Source organism: Pseudonaja textilis, unplaced genomic scaffold (genome assembly GCF_049901715.1).
Source record: "Pseudonaja textilis isolate UNSWEBS1 unplaced genomic scaffold, rPseTex1.2 PTEXSCF23, whole genome shotgun sequence".
Lineage (NCBI taxonomy): Eukaryota > Metazoa > Chordata > Lepidosauria > Squamata > Elapidae > Pseudonaja > Pseudonaja textilis.
The window spans coordinates 387532-406922 of NW_028262868.1; the positions used below are offsets into that span (position 1 = coordinate 387532).

The 19391-nt window shown below is 47.2% G+C and overlaps 1 protein-coding gene across 4 annotated transcripts; it reads right to left on the minus strand.

The window, feature by feature from the left end:
- Positions 1-2286: 2286 nt before the first annotated feature.
- LOC148123701 (uncharacterized) lies at positions 2287-17916 on the minus strand. 4 transcript variants are annotated; one of them, XR_015740578.1, is made up of 6 exons: positions 17555-17916; positions 12187-12365; positions 10405-10568; positions 8405-8523; positions 8249-8344; positions 6952-8054 (listed from the first exon to the last, which is right to left on the minus strand). XR_015740578.1 is itself a non-coding variant. In XM_087919053.1 (4 exons), the coding sequence occupies exon 4, from the start codon at positions 3513-3515 to the stop codon at positions 2829-2831; it is 687 nt and encodes a 228-aa protein (XP_087775179.1). In that variant the 5' UTR covers positions 3516-3760; positions 4654-4832; positions 12187-12365; positions 17555-17688; the 3' UTR covers positions 2287-2828. The 4 variants fall into 4 exon arrangements, 2 of the variants coding, with proteins under 2 accessions (XP_087775179.1, XP_087775180.1); XR_015740577.1 differs by having other exon boundaries at positions 8249-8523; positions 17555-17915; XM_087919053.1 differs by lacking the exons at positions 6952-8054; positions 8249-8344; positions 8405-8523; positions 10405-10568 and adding exons at positions 2287-3760; positions 4654-4832 and having other exon boundaries at positions 17555-17688.
- Positions 17917-19391: the final 1475 nt, after the last annotated feature.

Here is a 19391-nt window from a genome sequence, read left to right on the forward strand (position 1 = left end):
ATTAACAGAGTTGCAAGGGACCTTGTAGGTCATTTAGTCCAACCCACCACCCTCCCAAGTAGCAGACCCTATATCAAGAAAGAAAGAAAGAAAGAAAGAAAGAAAGAAAGAAAGAAAGAAAGAAAGAAAGAAAGAAAGAAAGAAGGGAGGGAGGAGTGATTAACAGAGTTGGAAGGTACCTTGCAGGTCATCTAGTCCAACCCCCTTCTGCCGTCAAGTATTGGATGTGTTCAGTCTGGTCGGGGGGTCCCATAAAAACGAGGCTGGAGTAGAGAACAAACATCACTTTATAAAGCAGGAAGAATTCGGAAAGGAAACCCCGCAGCCGGAGCAGCTCCTTTTATAGAGTGGGCGGCGCCTAGGCAGCCAATGACAGGATTTGATTTTGCCGCCTTTGGTTTTAGCCAATCGCAGGCAAGCCCCAAACGAACCAATCACGAGTGTTATACATGGTCCAATCACGGCCCGATTCCTCCTGACCAATAGGAAGGCACGTCTACAAGCCTGCTTAGTATGGAACAAGGAGGAAGAAAGGATGGAAGAAGTAAAAAGAGATTTACAGAGTTTGAAGGGACCTTGTAGGTCATCTAGTCCAACCCCCTTTCCTCAAATATTGGAAGTCGGCTCTCCTGTCTCCCTGAACTTTTTGTTCCTTAAAATCAATTTATCAGTTTGAAGGGACCTTGTGGGTCATCTAGTCCAACCTCCCGCCCTCAAATATTGGAAGGCGGCTCTGTCTCACCTGATCCTTTTGTTCCTTAAAATCAATTTATGAGAAAGAAGGGACCTTGTAGGTCATCTAGTCCAACCTCCCGCCCTCAAATATTGGAAGTCGGCTCTCCTGAACCTTTTGTTCCTTAAAATCAATTTATCAGTTTGAAGGGACCTTGTAGGTCATCTAGTCCAACCTCCCGCCCTCAAATATTGGAAGTCGGCTCTCTTGTCTCTCCTGGTACTTTTGTTCCTTAAAACCATATTATGAGTTGAAAGGGACCTTGTAGGTCATCTAGTCCAACCCCCTCTGCCCTCAACTATTGGAAGGCTGCTCTTTTGTCTCCCCTGGTCCTTTTGTTCCTTCAAATCAGTTGAAAGTCAAATTAAGAGAGTTGGAAGGACCTTGTAGGTCATCTAGTCCAACCCCCAACCCTCCGAAGCAGCAGACCCTACATCAAGAAGGAAGGAAGGAGGGAGGGAAGGAAGGAAGGAAGGAAGGAAGGAAGGAAGGAAGGAAGGGAGGGAGGGAGGGAGGGAGGGAGGGAGGGAGGGAGGAAGGAAGGAGGGAGGGAGGGAGGAAGGAAGGAAGGAAAGAAAGGAAAGGAAAGGAAAGGAAAGAAGGAAGGAAGAAAGGAAGGGAGGAGGGAGGGAGGGAGGGAGGAAGGAAGGAAAGAAAGGAAAGGAAAGGAAAGGAAAGGAAAGGAAAGGAAGGAAAGAAGGACAGATTAACAGAGTTGCAAGGGACCTTGTAGGTCATTTAGTCCAACCCCAACCCTCCCAAGTAGCAAACCCTACATCAAGAAAGAAAGAAAGAAAGAAAGAAAGAAAAGAAAGAAAGAAAGAAAGAAAGAAAGGAGGGAGGGAGCGAGGGAGGGAGGGAGGGAGGGTGGGAGGGAGGGAGGAAGGAAGGAAGGAAGGAAGGAAGGAAGGAAGGAAGGAAGGAAGGAAGGAAGGAAGGAAGGAGAGCAGGTGGCAGGAGGAGGAAGAGGAAGAGGAAGAGGGGGAGGAAGAGAAGGAGGGGACCTTGGGGGGACCTTGTCGGTCATCTAGTCCAACCCCCCACCCACCCAAGCAGCAGACCCTACATCAAGAAGGAAGGAAGGAAGGAAGGAAGGAAGGAAAGAAAGAAAAAAAGAAAGAAAGAAAGAAAGAAAGAAAGAAAGAAAGAAAGAAAGAAAGAAAGAAAGAAAGAAAGAAATAGGAACGGAAGAAGGAAGGAAGGAAAGAGGGAGCGGGGAGGAAGGAAAGAATAAATTAACAGACTTGGAAGGGACCTTGTAGGTCATCTAGTCCACCCTCCCACCCTCAAATATTGGAAGTCGGCTCTCCTGTCTCCCCGAATCCTTTTGTTCCTTAAAATCAGATGAAAGTCAGATGAGCAGAGTCTCAAGGGACCCTCGAGGTCATCTAGTCCAACCCCTTCTGCCTTCAAATATTGGATGTGTTCAGTCTGGTCGGTGGGTCCCATAAAAACGAGGCTTGAGTAGTGAACAAACATCACTTTATTTAACAGGAAGAATTCTGAGAGAAACCCCAGCCGGGAAGCTCCTTTATAGAGCCGGCCGCGCTAGGCAGCCAATGACAGACTTTTGAGTTTGCCGTGCTTGGTTCTACCTAATCGCGGTCAAGCCCCAAGCGAACCGATCACGCGCGTTGTACATCGTCCGATCACGGCCCGATTCGTCCGGACCAAGAGGAAGGCAGGTCTACAAGCCTGCTTAGGATGGATCACCCCTCCCCTCTTGGTCCCCTCCAAGGGGCGGGTTGACGTAGTCGCGCAAGTCGGCGGGTCTTCGGATCATGCCTATTGGACTTGCGCCGTTCGTAATGTCTCTGGTCGCTTAGTTCTTGGCGGCGTGTGCTTAATATTTACCGCTTTATGGCCCGCCAGGAGACCGTAGAGATATAGGAACCAGAATCCACTTCCATGGTTGGTTTTCGATACCGACCTCAATGCGAATCTTCCGCGCGTCTATGGGTGAAGCGTGGCCGATGATGACCGTTTGGTGCGTTTCTTCTCTTCGCGGTGCATCGTTGAACGTCTAGATTCGGCTGTCTCGGCTCCATCGACTGTCAGTCTGGCGGTCCCGGTTTTCGGTGCCGGTGCCATCAAGTCATCTCGGACTTTTTTCCCGACGCCGGGGGCTGAAATTCCTTTTCTGGCGGCATACTTTGGCGACGTGCCCTCGCTTCTCGCACCAACGGCAAACGGCGTCCAGGAAAGTGCATTCCGAACGCGGGTGATTCCCTCCGCAGCCGGCACATCGGTACCCCGACTTACGACCTCGACAGTCTCGACGTTCTGACGGAAGTCCGTGGATTTCTTCCTCTCCGCTGTCAGAGAGGGATCCGACGTCGCCACGGTGGGTGGAGGCTGCGAGTTTCTCGCCGGCGGATCGGCGATCGGTTCCCTTCGAACGCCGCATTCGTGCTGCCGATTCGCGGGTCGCTTCGGCCGCGGTGGCTTCGGCGATGGCGTCGGCGAGGGAGATGTCACCCTTGGCGATCAACCTGATTTGGAGGGCGCGGTCTTTGAGGCCGAGGACGAACCGGTCGCGCATGGCCTCGTCCAAATTCGCGAATCCGCACAACCCGCCGAGGTCCCTCAGCTCGGCGACGAACTCACCGACGCTCTCGCCCTCGCGCTGATCCCGCTGGTAGAAATCGTACCTTCGGATGAGAGTCGGGAGTGCCGGCGCGTAGCGGTTCCGGAGAATGGGCGCCAGGGTGTCCCAATCCATCGTCTTGACGTCTGCGGGCTTCGCGAGCGCCTTGGCCACTTTAAAAACGGCGGAGTCCATGTACGTCAAAAAGCGCGCGCTTTTTGCTGCCGGTTGCGTCTTTGAAGCGGTTGGATTCCAAAAACTTTTCGAAGCGATCGATGTAGGACTTCCAGTCCTCGCTGGCGGGGTTGAAGGGGGCGGGCGGCGCGGCGGTGCTGGACATTGCGCCGGTCGTCTCTGCGCTGTGCTGGTCAGCCCCGTTGTCTCAGAATCCCACCCTCGTCGCCAGAGGGGCTCTCCTGTCTGCCCTGGTCCTTTGGTTCCTTAAACTCAGAGGAAAGTCAGATGAGCCGAGTTGGAAGGGACCTTGGAGGTCATCTAGTCCAACCCCCGCCCACCCAAGCAGCAGACCCTACATCAAGAAGGAAGGAAGGAAAGGAAGGAAGGAAGGAAGGAAGGAAGGGAGGGAGGGAGGGAGGAGGAAGGAAGGAAGGAAAGAAAGGAAAGGAAAGGAAAGAAAAGGAAAGGAAGGAAAGAAGGAAGGAAGGAAGGGAAGGAGGGTGGGAGGAAGGAAAGAAAGGAAAGGAAAGAAGGAAGGAAGGAAGGAAGGAAGGACAGATTAACAGAGTTGCAAGGGACCTTGTAGGTCATTTAGTCCAACCCACCACACTCCCAAGTAGCAGACCCTACATCAAGAAAGAAAGAAAGAAAGAAAGAAAAACGGAGGAATGAAGGAAGGAAAGAGGTAAGCAGCAGACCCTACATCAAGAAGGAAGGAAGGAAGGAAGGAAGGAAGGAAGGAAGGAAGGAAAGAAGGAAGGAAGGAAGGAAGGAAGGAGGGAAGGAAGGAAAGAAAGAAGAAAGGAAGGAAAGAGGAAGGAAGGAAGAAAGGAGGGAGGGAGGGAAGGAAGGAAGGAAGGAAAGAAGAAAGAAAGGAAGGAAGGAAGGAAAGAGGAAGGAAGGGAGGGAGGAAGGAAGGAAAGAAAGGAAAGGAAAGGAAGGAAGGAAGGAAAGGAAAGGAAAGGAAGGAAGGAAGGACAGATTAACAGAGTTGCAATGGACCTTGTAGGTCATTTAGTCCAACCCACCACCCTCCCAAGTAGCAAACCCTACATCAAGAAAGAAAGAAAGAAAGAAAGAAAGAAAGAAAGAAAGAAAGAAAGAAAGAAAGAAAGGAGGGAGGGAGGGAGGAGTGATTAACAGAGTTGGAAGGTACCTTGGAGGTCATCTAGTCCAACCCCCTTCTGCCCTCAAATATTGGATGTCTTCAGTCTGGTCGGTGGGTCCCATAAAAACGAGGCTGGAGTAGAGAACAAACATCACTTTATAAAGCAGGGAGAATTCGGAAAGGAAACACCGCAGCCGGAGCAGCTCCTTTTATAGAGTGGGCGACGCCTAGGCAGCCAATGACAGGATTTGATTTTGCCGCCTTTGGTTTTAGCCAATCGCGGGCAAGCCCCAAAGGAACCAATCACGAGTGTTATACATGGTCCAATCACGGCCCGATTGGTCCGGACCAATAGGAAGGCACGTCTACAAGTCTGCTTATCATGGAACAAGGAGGAACGAAGGATGGAAGAAGTAAAAAGAGATTTACAGAGTTGGAAGGGACCTTGTAGGTCATCTAGTCCAACCCCCACTCTCAAATATTGGAAGTCGGCTCTCCTGTCTCCCCTAATCCTTTTGTTCCTTAAAATCAGATTTTGAGTTGAAAGGGACCTTGTAGGTCATCTAGTCCATCCCCCCACCCTCAAATATTGAAGTCGGCTCTCCTGTCTCCCCTGGTCCTTTTCATCCTTAAAATCAGATTATGAGTTGGAAGGGACCTTGTAGGTCATCTAGTCCATCCCCCCACCCTCAAATATTGGAACTAGGCTCTCCTGTCTCCCCTGGTCCTTTTCATCCTTAAAATCAGATTATGAGTTGGAAGGCACCTTGTAGGTCATCTAGTCCAACCGCCCCACCCTCAAATATTGGAAGTCGGCTCTCCTGTCTCCCTAATCCTTTTGTTCCTTAAAATCAGATTTTGAGTTGAAAGGGACCTTGTAGGTCATCTAGTCACCCCGGTCTCAAATATAGGGAGACTGCTCTCCTGTCTCCCCTGGTCCTTTTGATCCTTAAAATCAGTTTTTGAGTTGTAAGGGACCTTGTAGGTCATCTAGTCCAACCCGGGTCTCAAATATAGGGAGACTGCTCTCCTGTCTCCCCTGGTCCTTTGATCCTTAAAATCAGTTTTTGAGTTGTAAGGGACCTTGTAGGTCATCTAGTCCACCCCGGCCCCTCAAATATAGGGAGACTGCTCTCCTGTCTCCCTTGGTCCTTTGTTCCTTAAAATCAGATTATGAGTTGTAAGGGACCTTGTAGGTCATCTAGTCCAACCCCTTCTGCCCTCAAATATTAGAAGTCGGCTCTCCTGTCTCCCGAATCCTTTTGTTCCTTAAAATGAGATTTTGAGTTGGAAGGGACCTTGTAGTCATCTAGTCCAACCTCCCGCCCTCAAATATTGGAAGTCGGCTCTCCTGTCTCCCCTAATCCTTTGTTCCTTAAAATCAATTTATGAGTTTGAAGGGACCTTGTAGGTCATCTAGTCCAACCTCCCACCCTCAAATATTGGAAGCCGGCTCTCCTGTCTCTCCTGGTCCTTTTGTTCCTTAAAATCAATTTATGAGTTTGAAGGGACCTTGTAGGTCATCTAGTCCAACCCCCGCCCTCAAATATTAGAAGTCGGCTCTCCTGTCTCTCCTGGTCCTTTTGTTCCTTAAAATCAGATTATCAGTTGGAAGGGACCTTGTAGGTCATCTAGTCCAACCCCGCCCTTAAATATTCGAAGTTGGCTCTCCTGTCTCCCCTGATCCTTTTGTTCCTTAAAATCAGATTATGAGTTGGAAGGGACCTTGTAGGTCATCTAGTCCAACCCCACCCACAAATATTGGAAGTCGGCTCTCCTATCTCCCTAATCCTTTTGTTCCTTAAAATCAGATTATTTGTTGGAAGGGACCTTTTAGGTCATCTAGTCCAACCCCGGGTCTCAAATATTGGAAGACTGCTCTCTTGTCTCTCCTGGGTCCTTTTGTTCCTTAAAATCAGATTATGAGTTGAAAGGGACCTTGTAGGTCATCTAGTCCAACCCCCTTTTGCCCTCAACTTTGCAAGGCTGCTCTCTTGCATCCCCTGATCGTTTTGTTCCTTAAAATCAGATTATGAGTTTGAAGGCACCTTGTAGGTCATCTAGTCCAACCCACCCACCCTCAAATATTAGAAGTCGGCTCTCCTGTCTCCCCTGAACCTTTTGTTCCTTAAAATCAATTTATGAGTTTGAAGGGACCTTGTAGGTTATCTAGTCCAACCTCCCGCCCTCAAATATTAGAAGTCGGCTCTCCTGTCTCTCCTGAACCTTTTGTTCCTTAAAATCAATTTATGCGTTTGAAGGGACCTTGTAGGTCATCTAGTCCAACCACCCGCCCTCAAATATTGTTAGGTGGTCTGGCACTTGAAATGAGACACAGGGAAAATGTCTGAGCAAATGCCAGCCCTGAGCTAACTCAGGTAGCAGTATTTATTCAAGGGAAATCGAAAGTACAGAATGCATACAGAAAACAATTACCTCAACAGGATATTACCTCAACAAGATGAAAACATACAGCCACGGAAAGTCCCACGGGAAAGTCTCTGCTGTGTACCTTGAAGTTTTACCTATTTTCCTGTTCCTTCTAAGCCCGCAGATCATAACAGGACGAGACATTCATTGCAAAGGTACTCCTACCCCCGCCAGGAATGCCCACGTATCCCTAGATCTATGCGAAATGGCTGTACAAAGGACTTACAGAAAATGATTAATAAAATATATTACCACATTCCCTCCTTTTTTATTTATTCAAAGATGGGGGGGTGTTTTAGTGGCATAGTACACAGTTCCCTCGCGACCGGGTCCCATACGTTGAAAGGCTGAGGTACACATTTGAAATAGATTAGGAATACATTGAATACAGCAACATAACATATTAAGTATAGCAACAATTACTACAACTGATTGAAGCAATAAACGTAACCATGAGCTGTCAGGAAGCCAATCCCATAGCAAAGCCCAAAATGACTTGTCGAAGCCATCCTCTCCTGCTTCGTGTTCAGCTATGCGGTCTTCCATATCATGAACAGTTCTTGTAATGTTAGGCTCATAATTATGTATAAAAACACAACAATGTGAATGAATTAAGGCACAAACTCCTCCTTTGGCAGCCAACATTATGTCTAAAGCATAACGATTTTGTAAAGTAACTTGGCGAATTTCAGGCACTTCTTCATTCAACATCTTAATGCTTCTGATAGTATCATTAAACATAGCAACGGTAAAATTATTTAAAATATGAATATCTTCATAATTCATAGGTACATGCATACAAAGCCAACAATTAGTAACATTTAAACCCTTTGCCGCAATCCGGACGTCCTTGATATAGGAATTTTCCTTCCATAAATTATCACCAAGGTCTCTAGTTTCTGAGATAATAACAGCTCTTCGCCTCCGTATTAGAGTCCGTGGAGGCATAAGACGAATGGAAAGAGAGTCTGTATAAGGTAACTTAGGCAACTCCAATTGACACCGATATTGTCCATAGTCTGAAACAGAAACATTAAACAGGATCAGAGTTGTTGCACAGGCTGAAGATATAATATCCTTATCAGGTCCCGAGTAAAGAATGTCTTGATCCTTATGCCAGGACCAATATGCTGGAAAAATCAAAGGATGCCGCTGTTTGCGGATTAATTTAGTCCGCTTCCCCAGAGGAACCTGCCGCAGACAAGTTGGTAACCTCAGAGAAGCAGTCATCTTTTCCCAGTCTTCACAGCGCCGCGCCCGGACTGCCGGCATCAAGAGAATCAGGAACCACAGGTATGCCATCCTGCTCCTCCGAAACCTCCTTCACCGGCGCCTGCGAATGATCAGGCCGAACGCACCGACCAGGAACCCAACGAATTTGACCAAGATGTTCGACTGCCGCATAACCACGTCCCCACGTAATCAGCTCAGCGGGAACCCATGCCGGATCCGGAAGGAACCGCACCAACACCCGAGGCCTCCCCGCATCTGTGGAAGGAGAAGAAAAATGCCTGCTGGCCGCACTCGCAGGGGGGGTTACCAGACAAATTTAAAAAATGTAAAGTATATAAAGCTAGATTTAATTGATCTTGAATTGCGGAAGCCCCAGGAGCTTCCCTCCTTTTTATTTAATTTAGCTAACGTGTCCTTGAGCGTGCCATTATGACGCTCCACAATAGCCTGTCCTGTGGAATTGTATGGAATCCCAAATTTATGTTCCACGGACCACTGTTTGCAAAACTGATCAAAGACTGTGCTCCGATAAGCCGCACCATTATCTGTTTTTAAAGTTTGAGGCGTACCAGCAACTGAAAATGTCTTAATGCAATGGTTGATGACATGTTTAACCGCCTCACCTCTCTCTGGTGGCTCCAACCCTTCGGACATTACTTCACTCTTCAGAGTAGGGAGAATGCCCTCATCCCTGCTTCCTAGTTTTTTTCCCTCCGAATGAAGTCTGCACTGATTTGCCCAATGGTATCCTTTCTTACATTTCGGGCACACGGATATAGGTCGAGCACCCTGTCCCATTGATCTCTTCTTTTGCCGACTTTGACCCCCTCCAGGAGCCCGACATCGTGCCTTAAAATGTCCAGGCTTCCCACAATTGAAACAATTTCCCTTTCGAGCATGTCCTGCTTGCAAAGCCAAAGCTAAAGTCTCCATGTTAAAAGACTGACTCCCAACCTTCCTACAAGCATTAATCAAATCTGCGATTTCTCGCTCTCCGTTTGCTACAAGTGGATTTAAGATCTTTCTGCAATCTGTGTTAGCTTGTTCTACTGCTAACTTCAAAAGCAATTCGTTCCGGGCGAATTGATTGTCAATTTGTCTTTCAATAGCCAATTTTAGTCTGCTAATGAAATTTTCGTAGGGTTCGCTGTTCCCTTGTTTGATGTTAGTGAAGGTCTTCTCGCCACCTTCGCCGTCAGGGAGAGCCCGTATGGCTTGAAAAATTAATTGTGGGAGAAGAACAAACCCCTCCTCAGGCATACCATCTCTCTGTTGTTCCACTGTTGTATAATTACCAGCTCCGTAAAGCTGATCTGGGGTAACATTTGCTGTTCCCCTCTGGACTGCCAGCTGTCTCCATCTCTGATCTAACACCAAATATTGAGCTGGAGTTAAAATCATATTCAACAGAGCTTTCCAGTCAGCCGGAATCATTTTATATCCATAACCAACTGCTTCTAACAACGCCTGAGTATATGGCGATCTAACACCATATTCCTTTGCTGCTTGCTTAACTTCCTTTAAAACCCTGAGAGGTAAAGGCTTCCACTCCCGCTGCGGATTCAACGCAACGTCCATGACAATTTCTACTGGATTACGTTGAACCTCTACTCCAAATTCCACCAAATCATCTCCTGATAATTCCCCTCTATTTGTTGCTTCTTGAATAGCTGCAGTAACTGCATCTACTTGAACTCTTAAAGGCAAACTCTTATCCTCTGATAAAGTATTTCCAGCGCCTGACAGTCCTCTGGATTTATCCGGAGGTGCCGTCGGCGGCAACAAACGTACCGCATGGTAAGGCGGCAGACCTTCTTCGGGGGGTGCTAGGAGCGGTTGTTCATGAGTAGCTAACGCATCCATAAGCACCCTCCAGGTTAACAAAATTGAAGAAGGGGCACGAGGTTCCTCGTGCAAAAATTTCCCTATCTTTTTCCAGGACTCTACTTTAATACTACCTCCCTCTGGATATGACTGAACATGTTTCCAAACATACTGTAGTAAGTCCTCAATTTCTTTCTTCCCCACCGCATGTCCTCTACTACGAACTCCAAACCCAAAACTATTCCCAGTGATCCCTCTCAATTCCCTGATGTGCCCTTTCTGAGCCTTCGAGAGACCTCCCCCCATACTCACGAAAAGAATCGATCTCCGTCCCGCGAAGAAGATGAGGGCCCAGTCGACGTCCGCGACGAGGAGTATAGGATGCGGGAAACGTATAGCCTTTCCAAGCTATCACGTCGGAACGTATAGTTCTTCCAAGCTATCCCGTCGGGGTCACCACTTGTGGCGGTCTGGCACTTGAAATGAGACGCAGGGAAAACGTCTGAGCAAATGCCAGCCCCGAGTAAACCCAGGTAGCAGCCTTTATTGAGAATAAAAATGCATATACAGAAAACAAGTGACCTCAACAGGATGTTATCTCCACAGGATATACAGGATGAGAGTATACAGCTGCGGAAATTCCCATGGGAATGGCTCGGCTATGTACTATGACCTTTCACCGATATATCTGGTCCTCTAAGATTCGCAGGTCCTAACAGGACAAAAACACCCATAGCAGGCAGAAATGCCCCCCCCACCAGGGACATTTTTTAGTCCCTAGATCTATGCAAAGCTATACAAGGACTTGCAGAATAAAACATATTACCACACCTTAAAATCAGATGAGTCGGAAGGGACCTAGTAGGTCATCTAGTCCAACCCCCACCATCAAATTTTGGAAGACTCCTCTCTTTTCTCCCCTGGTCCTTTTGTTTCTTAAAATCAGATTATGAGTTGGAAGGGCCCTTTTAGGACATGTAGTCCAACCCCCCACCCTCAAATATTGGAAGTCGGCTCTCTTGTCTCCCCTGGTCCTTTTGCTCCTTAAAATCAGATTATGAGTCGGAAGGGACCTAGTAGGTCATCTAGTCCAACCCCCACCCTCAAATTTTGGAAGTCGGCTCTCCTGTCTCCCCTGGTCCTTTTCTTCCTTAAAATCAGATGAAAGTCAAATTAAGAGAGTTGGAAGGTACCTTGTAGGTCATCTAGTCCAACCCCCAACCCTCCCAAGCAGCAGACCCTACATCAAGAAGGAAGGAAGGAGCGAGGGAAGGAAGGAAGGAAGGAAGGAAGGGGGGAGGGAGGGAGGGAGGAAGGAAAGAAAGGAAAGGAAAGGAAAGGAAAGGAAAGGAAAGGAAAGAAGGAAGGAAGGAAGGAAAGGAGGAAGGACAGATTAACAGAGTTGCAAGGGACCTTGTAGGTCATCTAGTCCAACTCCCCCACCCTAAAATATTGGAAATCGGCTCTCCTGTTTCCCCTGGTCCCTTTCTTCCTTAAAATCAGATGAAAGTCAAATTATGAGAGTTGGAAGGGACCTTGTAGGTCATTTAGTCCAACCCACCACCCTCCCAAGTAGCAAACCCTACATCAAGAAAGAAAGAAAGAAAGAAAGAAAGAAAGAAAGAAAGAAAGAAAGAAAGAAAGAAAGAAAGAAAGAGAAAGAAAGAAATAGGAACAGAGGAATGAAGGAAGGAAAGACGGAGGGAGGAAGGAGGGAAGGAAGAAAGGAAGGAAGGAAGAGATTAAGGGATTTGGGGGGAACCTGGTTGGTCATCTAGTCCAAACCCGCACCTCAAATATTGGAAGTCGGCTCTCTTGTCTCCCCTGGTCCTTTTGTTCCTTAAAGTCAGATGAAAGTCAAATTAAGAGAGTTGGAAGGGACCTTGTAGGTCATCTAGTCCAACCCCCAACCCTCCCAAGCAGCAGACCCTACATCAAGGAAGGAAGGAAGGGAAGGAAGGAAGGAAGGAAGGAAGGAAGGAAGGAAGGAAGGAAAGAAAGAAAGAAAGAAAGAAAGAAAGAAAGAAAGAAAGAAAGAAAGAAAGAAAGAAAGAAAGGAGGGAGGGAGGAGTGATTAACAGAGTTGGAAGGTACCTTGTAGGTCATCTAGTCCAACCCCCTTCTGCCCTCAAATATTGGATGTCTTCAGTCTGGTCGGTGGGTCCCATAAAAACGAGGCTTGAGTAGAGAACAAACATCACTTTATAAAGCAGGAAGAATTCGGAAAGGAAACACCGCAGCCGGAGCAGCTCCTTTTATAGAGTGGGCGGCGCCTAGGCAGCCAATGACAGGATTTGATTTTGCCGCCTTTGGTTTTAGCCAATCGCGGGCAAGCCCCAAAGGAACCAATCACGAGGGTTATACATCGTCCAATCACGGCCCGATTGGTCCGGACCAATAGGAAGGCACGTCTACAAGTCTGCTTAGCATGGAACAAGGAGGAAGGAAGGATGGAAGAAGTAAAGAAGAGATTTACAGAGTTGGAAGGGACCTTGTAGGTCATCTAGTCCAACCTCCCACCCTCAAATATTGGAAGTCGGCTCTCCTGTCTCTCCTGGTCCTTTTGTTCCTTAAAATCAATTTATGAGTTTGAAGGGACCTTGTAGGTCATCTAGTCCAACCCCCCGCCCTCAAATATTGGAAGTCGGCTCTCCTGTCTCCCCTAATCCTTTTGTTCCTTAAAATCAGATTATGAGTTGAAAGGGACCTTGTAGGTCATCTAGTCCAACCCCCACCCTCAAATATTGGAAGTCGGCTCTCCTGTCTCCCCTGAACCTTTTGTTCCTTAAAATCAGATTATGAGTTGGAAGGGACCTTGTAGGTCATCTAGTCCAACCCCCCAACCTCAAATATTGGAAGTCGGCTCTCCTGTCTCTCCTGTCTCTCATGGTCCTTTTGATCCTTAAAATCAGATTATGAGTTGAAAGGGACCTTGTAGGTCATCTAGTCCAACCCCCCGCCCTCAAATATTAGAAGTCGGCTCTCCTGTCTCTCCTGGTCCTTTTGTTCCTTAAAATCAATTTATGAGTTTGAAGGGACCTTGTAGGTCATCTAGTCCAACCCCCCGCCCTCAAATATTGGAAGTCGGCTCTCCTGTCTCCCCGAATCCTTTTGTTCCTTAAAATCAGATTATGAGTTGTAAGGGACCTTGTAGGTCATCTAGTCCAACCCCCCGCCCTCAAATATTGGAAGTCGGCTCTCCTGTCTCTCCTGTCTCTCCTGGTCCTTTTGATCCTTAAAATCAGATTATGAGTTTGAAGGGACCTTGTAGGTCATCTAGTCCAACCTCCCGCCCTCAAATATTGGAAGTCGGCTCTCCTGTCTCTCCTGGTCCTTTTGTTCCTTAAAATCAGATTATGAGTTTGAAGGGACCTTGTAGGTCATCTAGTCCAACCCCCGCCCTCAAATATTGGAAGTCGGCTCTCCTGTCTCCCTGGTCCTTTTGTTCCTTAAAATCAGATTATGAGTTGGAAAGGACCTTGTAGGTCATCTAGTCCAACCCCCGCCCTCAAATATTGGAAGTCGGCTCTCCTGTCTCTCCTGGTCCTTTTGTTCCTTAAAATCAATTTATGAGTTGAGAGGGACCTTGTAGGTCATCTAGTCCAACCTCCCGCCCTCAAATATTGGAAGTCGGCTCTCCTGTCTCCCTGGTCCTTTTGCTCCTTAAAATCAGATTATGAGTTGAAAGGGACCTTGTAGGTCATCTAGTCCAACCCCCACCCTCAAATATTGGAAGTCGGCTCTCCTGTCTCTTCTTGTCCTTTTGTTCCTTAAAATCAATTTATGAGTTGAGAGGGACCTTGTAGGTCATCTAGACCAACCCCCCACCCTCAAATATTGGAAGTCGGCTCTCCTGTCTCCCTGGTCCTTTTGTTCCTTAAAATCAGATTATGAGTTGAAAGGGACCTTGTAGGTCATCTAGTCCAACCCCCAACCTCAAATATTGGAAGTCGGCTCTCCTGTCTCTCTCCATGGTCCTTTTGTTCCTTAAAATCAGATTATGAGTTGAAAGGGACCTTGTGGAGGTCATCTAGTCCAACCCCCGCCCTCAAATATTGAAGTCAGCTCTCCTGTCTCTCCTGGTCCTTTTGTTCCTTAAAATCAATTTATGAGTTTGAAGGGACCTTGTGGGTCATCTAGTCCAACCCCCGCCCTCAAATATTGGAAGTCGGCTCTCCTGTCTCCCTAATCCTTTTGTTCCTTAAAATCAGATTATGAGTTTGAAGGGACCTTGTAGGTCATCTAGTCCAACCCCCGCCCTCAAATATTGGAAGTCGGCTCTCCTGTCTCTCCTGTCTCTCCTGGTCCTTTTGTTCCTTAAAATCAGATTATGAGTTTGAAGGGACCTTGTAGGTCATCTAGTCCAACCCCCGCCCTCAAATATTAGAAGTCGGCTCTCCTGTCTCTCCTGGTCCTTTTGTTCCTTAAAATCAGATTTATGAGTTTGAAGGGACCTTGTAGGTCATCTAGTCCAACCCCCGCCCTCAAATATTGGAAGTCGGCTCTCCTGTCTCCCCTGGTCCTTTTGTTCCTTAAAATCAGATTATGAGTTGGAAAGGACCTTGTAGGTCATCTAGTCCAACCCCCCACCCTCAAATATTGGAAGTCGGCTCTCCTGTCTCTTCTTGTCCTTTTGTTCCTTAAAATCAATTTATGAGTTGAAGGGACCTTGTAGGTCATCTAGTCCAACCTCCCGCCCTCAAATATTGGAAGTCGGCTCTCCTGTCTCCCCTGGTCCTTTTGTTCCTTAAAATCAGATTATGAGTTGGAAGGGACCTTGTAGGTCATCTAGTCCAACCCCCGCACCTCAAATATTGGAAGTCGGCTCTCCTGTCTCCCTGGTCCTTTTGTTCCTTAAAATCAGATTATGAGTTGGAAGGAACCTTGTAGGTCATCTAGTCCAACCCCCACCCTAAAATATTGGAAGTCGGCTCTCCTGTCTCCCTGGTCCTTTTGTTCCTTAAAATCAATTTATGAGTTGAGAGGGACCTTGTAGGTCATCTAGTCCAACCTCCCGCCCTCAAATATTGGAATTCGGCTCTCCTGTCTCCCCTGGTCCTTTTGTTCCTTAAAATCAGATTATGAGTTGGAAGGGACCTTGTAGGTCATCTAGTCCAACCCCCCGCCCTCAAATATTGGAAGTCGGCTCTCCTGTCTCTTCTTGTCCTTTTGTTCCTTAAAATCAATTTATGAGTTGGAGAGGGACCTTGTAGGTCATCTAGTCCAACCTCCCGCCCTCAAATATTGGAAGTCGGCTCTCCTGTCTCCCTGGTCCTTTTGTTCCTTAAAATCAGATTATGAGTTGGAAGGAACCTTGTAGGTCATCTAGTCCAACCCCCAGCCCTAAAATATTGGAAGTCGGCTCTCCTGTCTCTCCTGGTCCTTTTGTTCCTTAAAATCAGATGAAAGTCAAATTAAGAGAGTTGGAAGAGACCTTGTAGGTCATCTAGTCCAACCCCCGCCCTCAAATTTGGAAGTCGGCTCTCCTGTCTCCCCTGGTCCTTTTGTTCCTTAAAATCAGATTATGAGTTGGAAGGGGCCTTGTAGGTCATCTAGTCCAACCCCCCGCCCTCAAATATCGGAAGTCGGCTCTCCTGTCTCACCTAATCCTTTTGTTCCTTAAATTAGATCATGAGTTGGAAGGGAGCTTGTAGGTCATCTAGTCCAACCCCGCCTCAAATTTTGGAAGTCGGCTCTCCTGTCTCACCTAATCCTTTTGTTCCTTAAATTAGATCATGAGTTGGAAGGGACCTTGGAGGTCATCTAGTCCAACCCCCCGCCCTCAAATATTGGAAGGCCGGTTTCTTGTCTCCCCTAATCTTTTGTTCCTTAAAATCAGATTATGAGTTGGAAGGGACCTTGGAGGTCATCTAGTCCAACCCCCCGCCCTCAAATATTGGAAGTCGGCTCTCCTGTCTCTCCTGGTCCTTTTGTTCCTTAAAATCAGATAAAACTCAAATTAAGACAGTTGGAAGGGACCTTGTAGGTCATCTAGTCCAACCCCGCCCTCAAATATTGGAAGTCGGCTCTCCTGTCTCTCCTGGTCCTTTTGTTCCTTAAAAGAAGATTATGAGTTGGAAGGGACCTTGTAGGTCATCTAGTCCAACCCCTCGCCCCCAAATATTGGAAGTCGGCTCTCCTGTCTCCCCTGGTCATTTTGTTCCTTAAAATCAGATTATGAGTTGGAAGGGACCTTGTAGGTCATCTAGTCCAACCCCCCGCACCCTCAAATATTGGAAGTCGGCTCTCCTGTCTCCCCTGGTCCTTTTGTTCCTTAAAATCAGATGAAAGTCAAATTAAGAGAGTTGGAAGGGACCTTGTAGGTCATCTAGTCCAACCCCCGCCCTCAAATATTGGAAGTCGGCTCTCCTGTCTCCCCTAATCCTTTCGTTCCTTAAAGTCATATTATGAGTTGGAAGGGACCTTGTAGGTCATCTAGTCCAACCCCTGACCTCAAATATTGGAAGTCGACTCTCCTGCCTCTCCTGGTCCTTTTGTTCCTTAAAATCAGATGAAAGTTAAATTAAGAGAGTTGGACGGGACCTTGTAGGTCATCTAGTCCAACCCCAACCCTCCCAAGCAGCAGACCCTACATCAAGAAGGAAGGAAGGAGCGAGGAAGGAAGGAAGGAAGGAAGGAAGGGAAGGAAGGAAGGAAGGAAGGGGGAGGGAGGGAGGGAGGAAGGAAAGAAAGGAAAGGAAAGGAAAGGAAAGAAGGAAGGAAGGAAGGAAAGAAGGAAGGACAGATTAACAGAGTTGCAAGGGACCTTGTAGGTCATCTAGTCCAACACCCCCACCCTAAAATATTGGAAATCGGCTCTCCTGTCTCCCCTGGTCCCTTTCTTCCTTAAAATCAGATGAAAGTCAAATTATGAGAGTTGGAAGGGACCTTGTAGGTCATTTAGTCCAACCCACCACCCTCCCAAGTAGCAAACCCTACATCAAGAAAGAAAGAAAGAAAGAAAGAAAGAAAGAAAGAAAGAAAGAAAGAAAGAAAGAGAAAGAAAGAAATAGGAACAGAGGAATGAAGGAAGGAAAGACGGAGGGAGGAAGGAGGGAAGGAAGAAAGGAAGGAAGGAAGAGATTAAGGGATTTGGGGGGAACCTGGTTGGTCATCTAGTCCAAACCCGCGCCTCAAATATTGGAAGTCGGCTCTCTTGTCTCCCCTGGTCCCTTTGTTCCTTAAAGTCAGATGAAAGTCAAATTAAGAGAGTTGGAAGGGACCTTGTAGGTCATCTAGTCCAACCCCCAACCCTCCCAAGCAGCAGACCCTACATCAAGGAAGGAAGGAAGGAAGGAAGGAAGGAAGGAAGGAAGGAAAGAAAGAAAGAAAGGAAGGAAGGAAGGAAGGAAGGAAGGAAGGAAGAAAGAAAGAAAGAAAGAAAGAAAGAAAGAAAGAAAGAAAGAAAGAAAGAAAGAAAGAAAGGAGGGAGGGAGGAATGATTAACAGAGTTGGAAGGTACCTTGTAGGTCATCTAGTCCAACCCCCTTCTGCCCTCAAATATTGGATGTCTTCAGTCTGGTCGGTGGGTCCCATAAAAACGAGGCTTGAGTAGAGAACAAACATCACTTTATAAAGCAGGAAGAATTCTGAAAGGAAACACCGCAGCCGGAGCAGCTCCTTTTATAGAGTGGGCGGCGCCTAGGCAGCCAATGACAGGATTTGATTTTGCCGCCTTTGGTTTTAGCCAATCGCGGGCAAGCCCCAAACGAACCAATCACGAGTGTTATACATGGTCCAACCACGGCCCGATTGGTCCGGACCAATAGGAAGGCACGTCTACAAGCCTGCTTAGCATGGAACAAGGAGGAAGGAAGGATGGAAGAAGTAAAGAAGAGATTTACAGAGTTGGAAGGGACCTTGTAGGTCATCTAGTCCAACCCCCGCCCTCAAATTTTGGAAGGCTGGTCCCTTGTCTCCCTAATCCTTTTGTTCCTCAAAATCAGATTATGAGTTGAAAGGGTCCTTGTGGGTCATCTACTCCAACCCCCACCCTCAAATTTTGGAAGATTGCCCTCCTGTCTCCCCTAGTGCTTTTCTTCCTTAATATCAGATTATGAGTTGGAAGGGGACTTGTAGGTCATCTAGTCCAACCCCCACCCTCAAATATTGGAAGTCGTCTCTCCTGTCTCCCGAATCCTTTTGTTCCTTAAAATCAGATTTTGAGTTTGAAGGGACCTTGTAGGTCATCTAGTCCAACCCCCCGCCCTCAAATATTGGAAGTCGGCTCTCCTGTCTCCCCGAATCCTTTTGTTCCTTAAAATCAGATTTTGAGTTGAAAGGGACCTTGTAGGTCATCTAGTCCAACCCCCCTCAAATATTGGAAGTCGGCTCTCCTGTCTCCCCGAATCCTTTTGTTCCTTAAAATCAGATTTTGAGTTGGAAGGGACCTTGTAGGTCATCTAGTCCAACCTCTCCCGCCCTCAAATATTGGAAGTCGGCTCTCCTCTCTCCCGAATCCTTTTGTTCCTTAAAATCAGATTTTGAGTTTGAAGGGACCTTGTAGGTCATCTAGTCCAACCCCCTGCCCTCAAATATTGGAAGTCGGCTCTCCTGTCTCCCGAATCCTTTTGTTCCTTAAAATCAGATTTTGAGTTGAAAGGGACCTTGTAGGTCATCTAGTCAAAGCCCCCGCGCTCAAATATTGGAAGTCGTCTCTCCTGTCTCCCCGAATCCTTTTGTTCCTTAAAATCAGATTTTGAGTTCGAAGGAACCTTGTAGGTCATCTAGTCCAACCTCCCGCCCTCAAATATTAGAAGTCGGCTCTCCTGTCTCTCCTGGTCCTTTTGCTCCTTAAAATCAATTTATGAGTTTGAAGGGACCTTGTAGGTCATCTAGTCCAACCTCCCGCCCTCAAATATTAGAAGTCGGCTCTCCTGTCTCTCCTGGTCCTTTTGTTCCTTAAAATCAGATTTTGAGTTGGAAGGGACCTTGTAGGTCATCTAGTCCAACCTCCCGCCCTCAAATATTGGAAGTCGGCTCTCCTCTCTCCCCGAATCCTTTTTGTTCCTTAAAATCAGATTTTGAGTTTGAAGGGACCTTGTAGGTCATCTAGTCCAACCTCCCGCCTCAAATATTGGAAGTCGGCTCTCCTCTCTCCCCGAATCCTTTTGTTCCTTAAAATCAGATTTTGAGTTCGAAGGGACCTTGTAGGTCATCTAGTCCAACCTCCCGCCATAAAATATTAGAAGTCGGCTCTCCTGTCTCTCCTGGTCCTTTTGTTCCTTAAAATCAGTTTATGCGTTTGAACGGACCTTATAGGTCATCTAGTCCAACCCCCCGCCCTCAAATATTGGAAG

Bases quoted from the DNA above. Each gene is read 5' to 3' on its own strand.
- LOC148123701 (XM_087919054.1), bottom strand. From the start codon at position 3,515: ATGGACTCCGCCGTTTTTAAAGTGGCCAAGGCGCTCGCGAAGCCCGCA.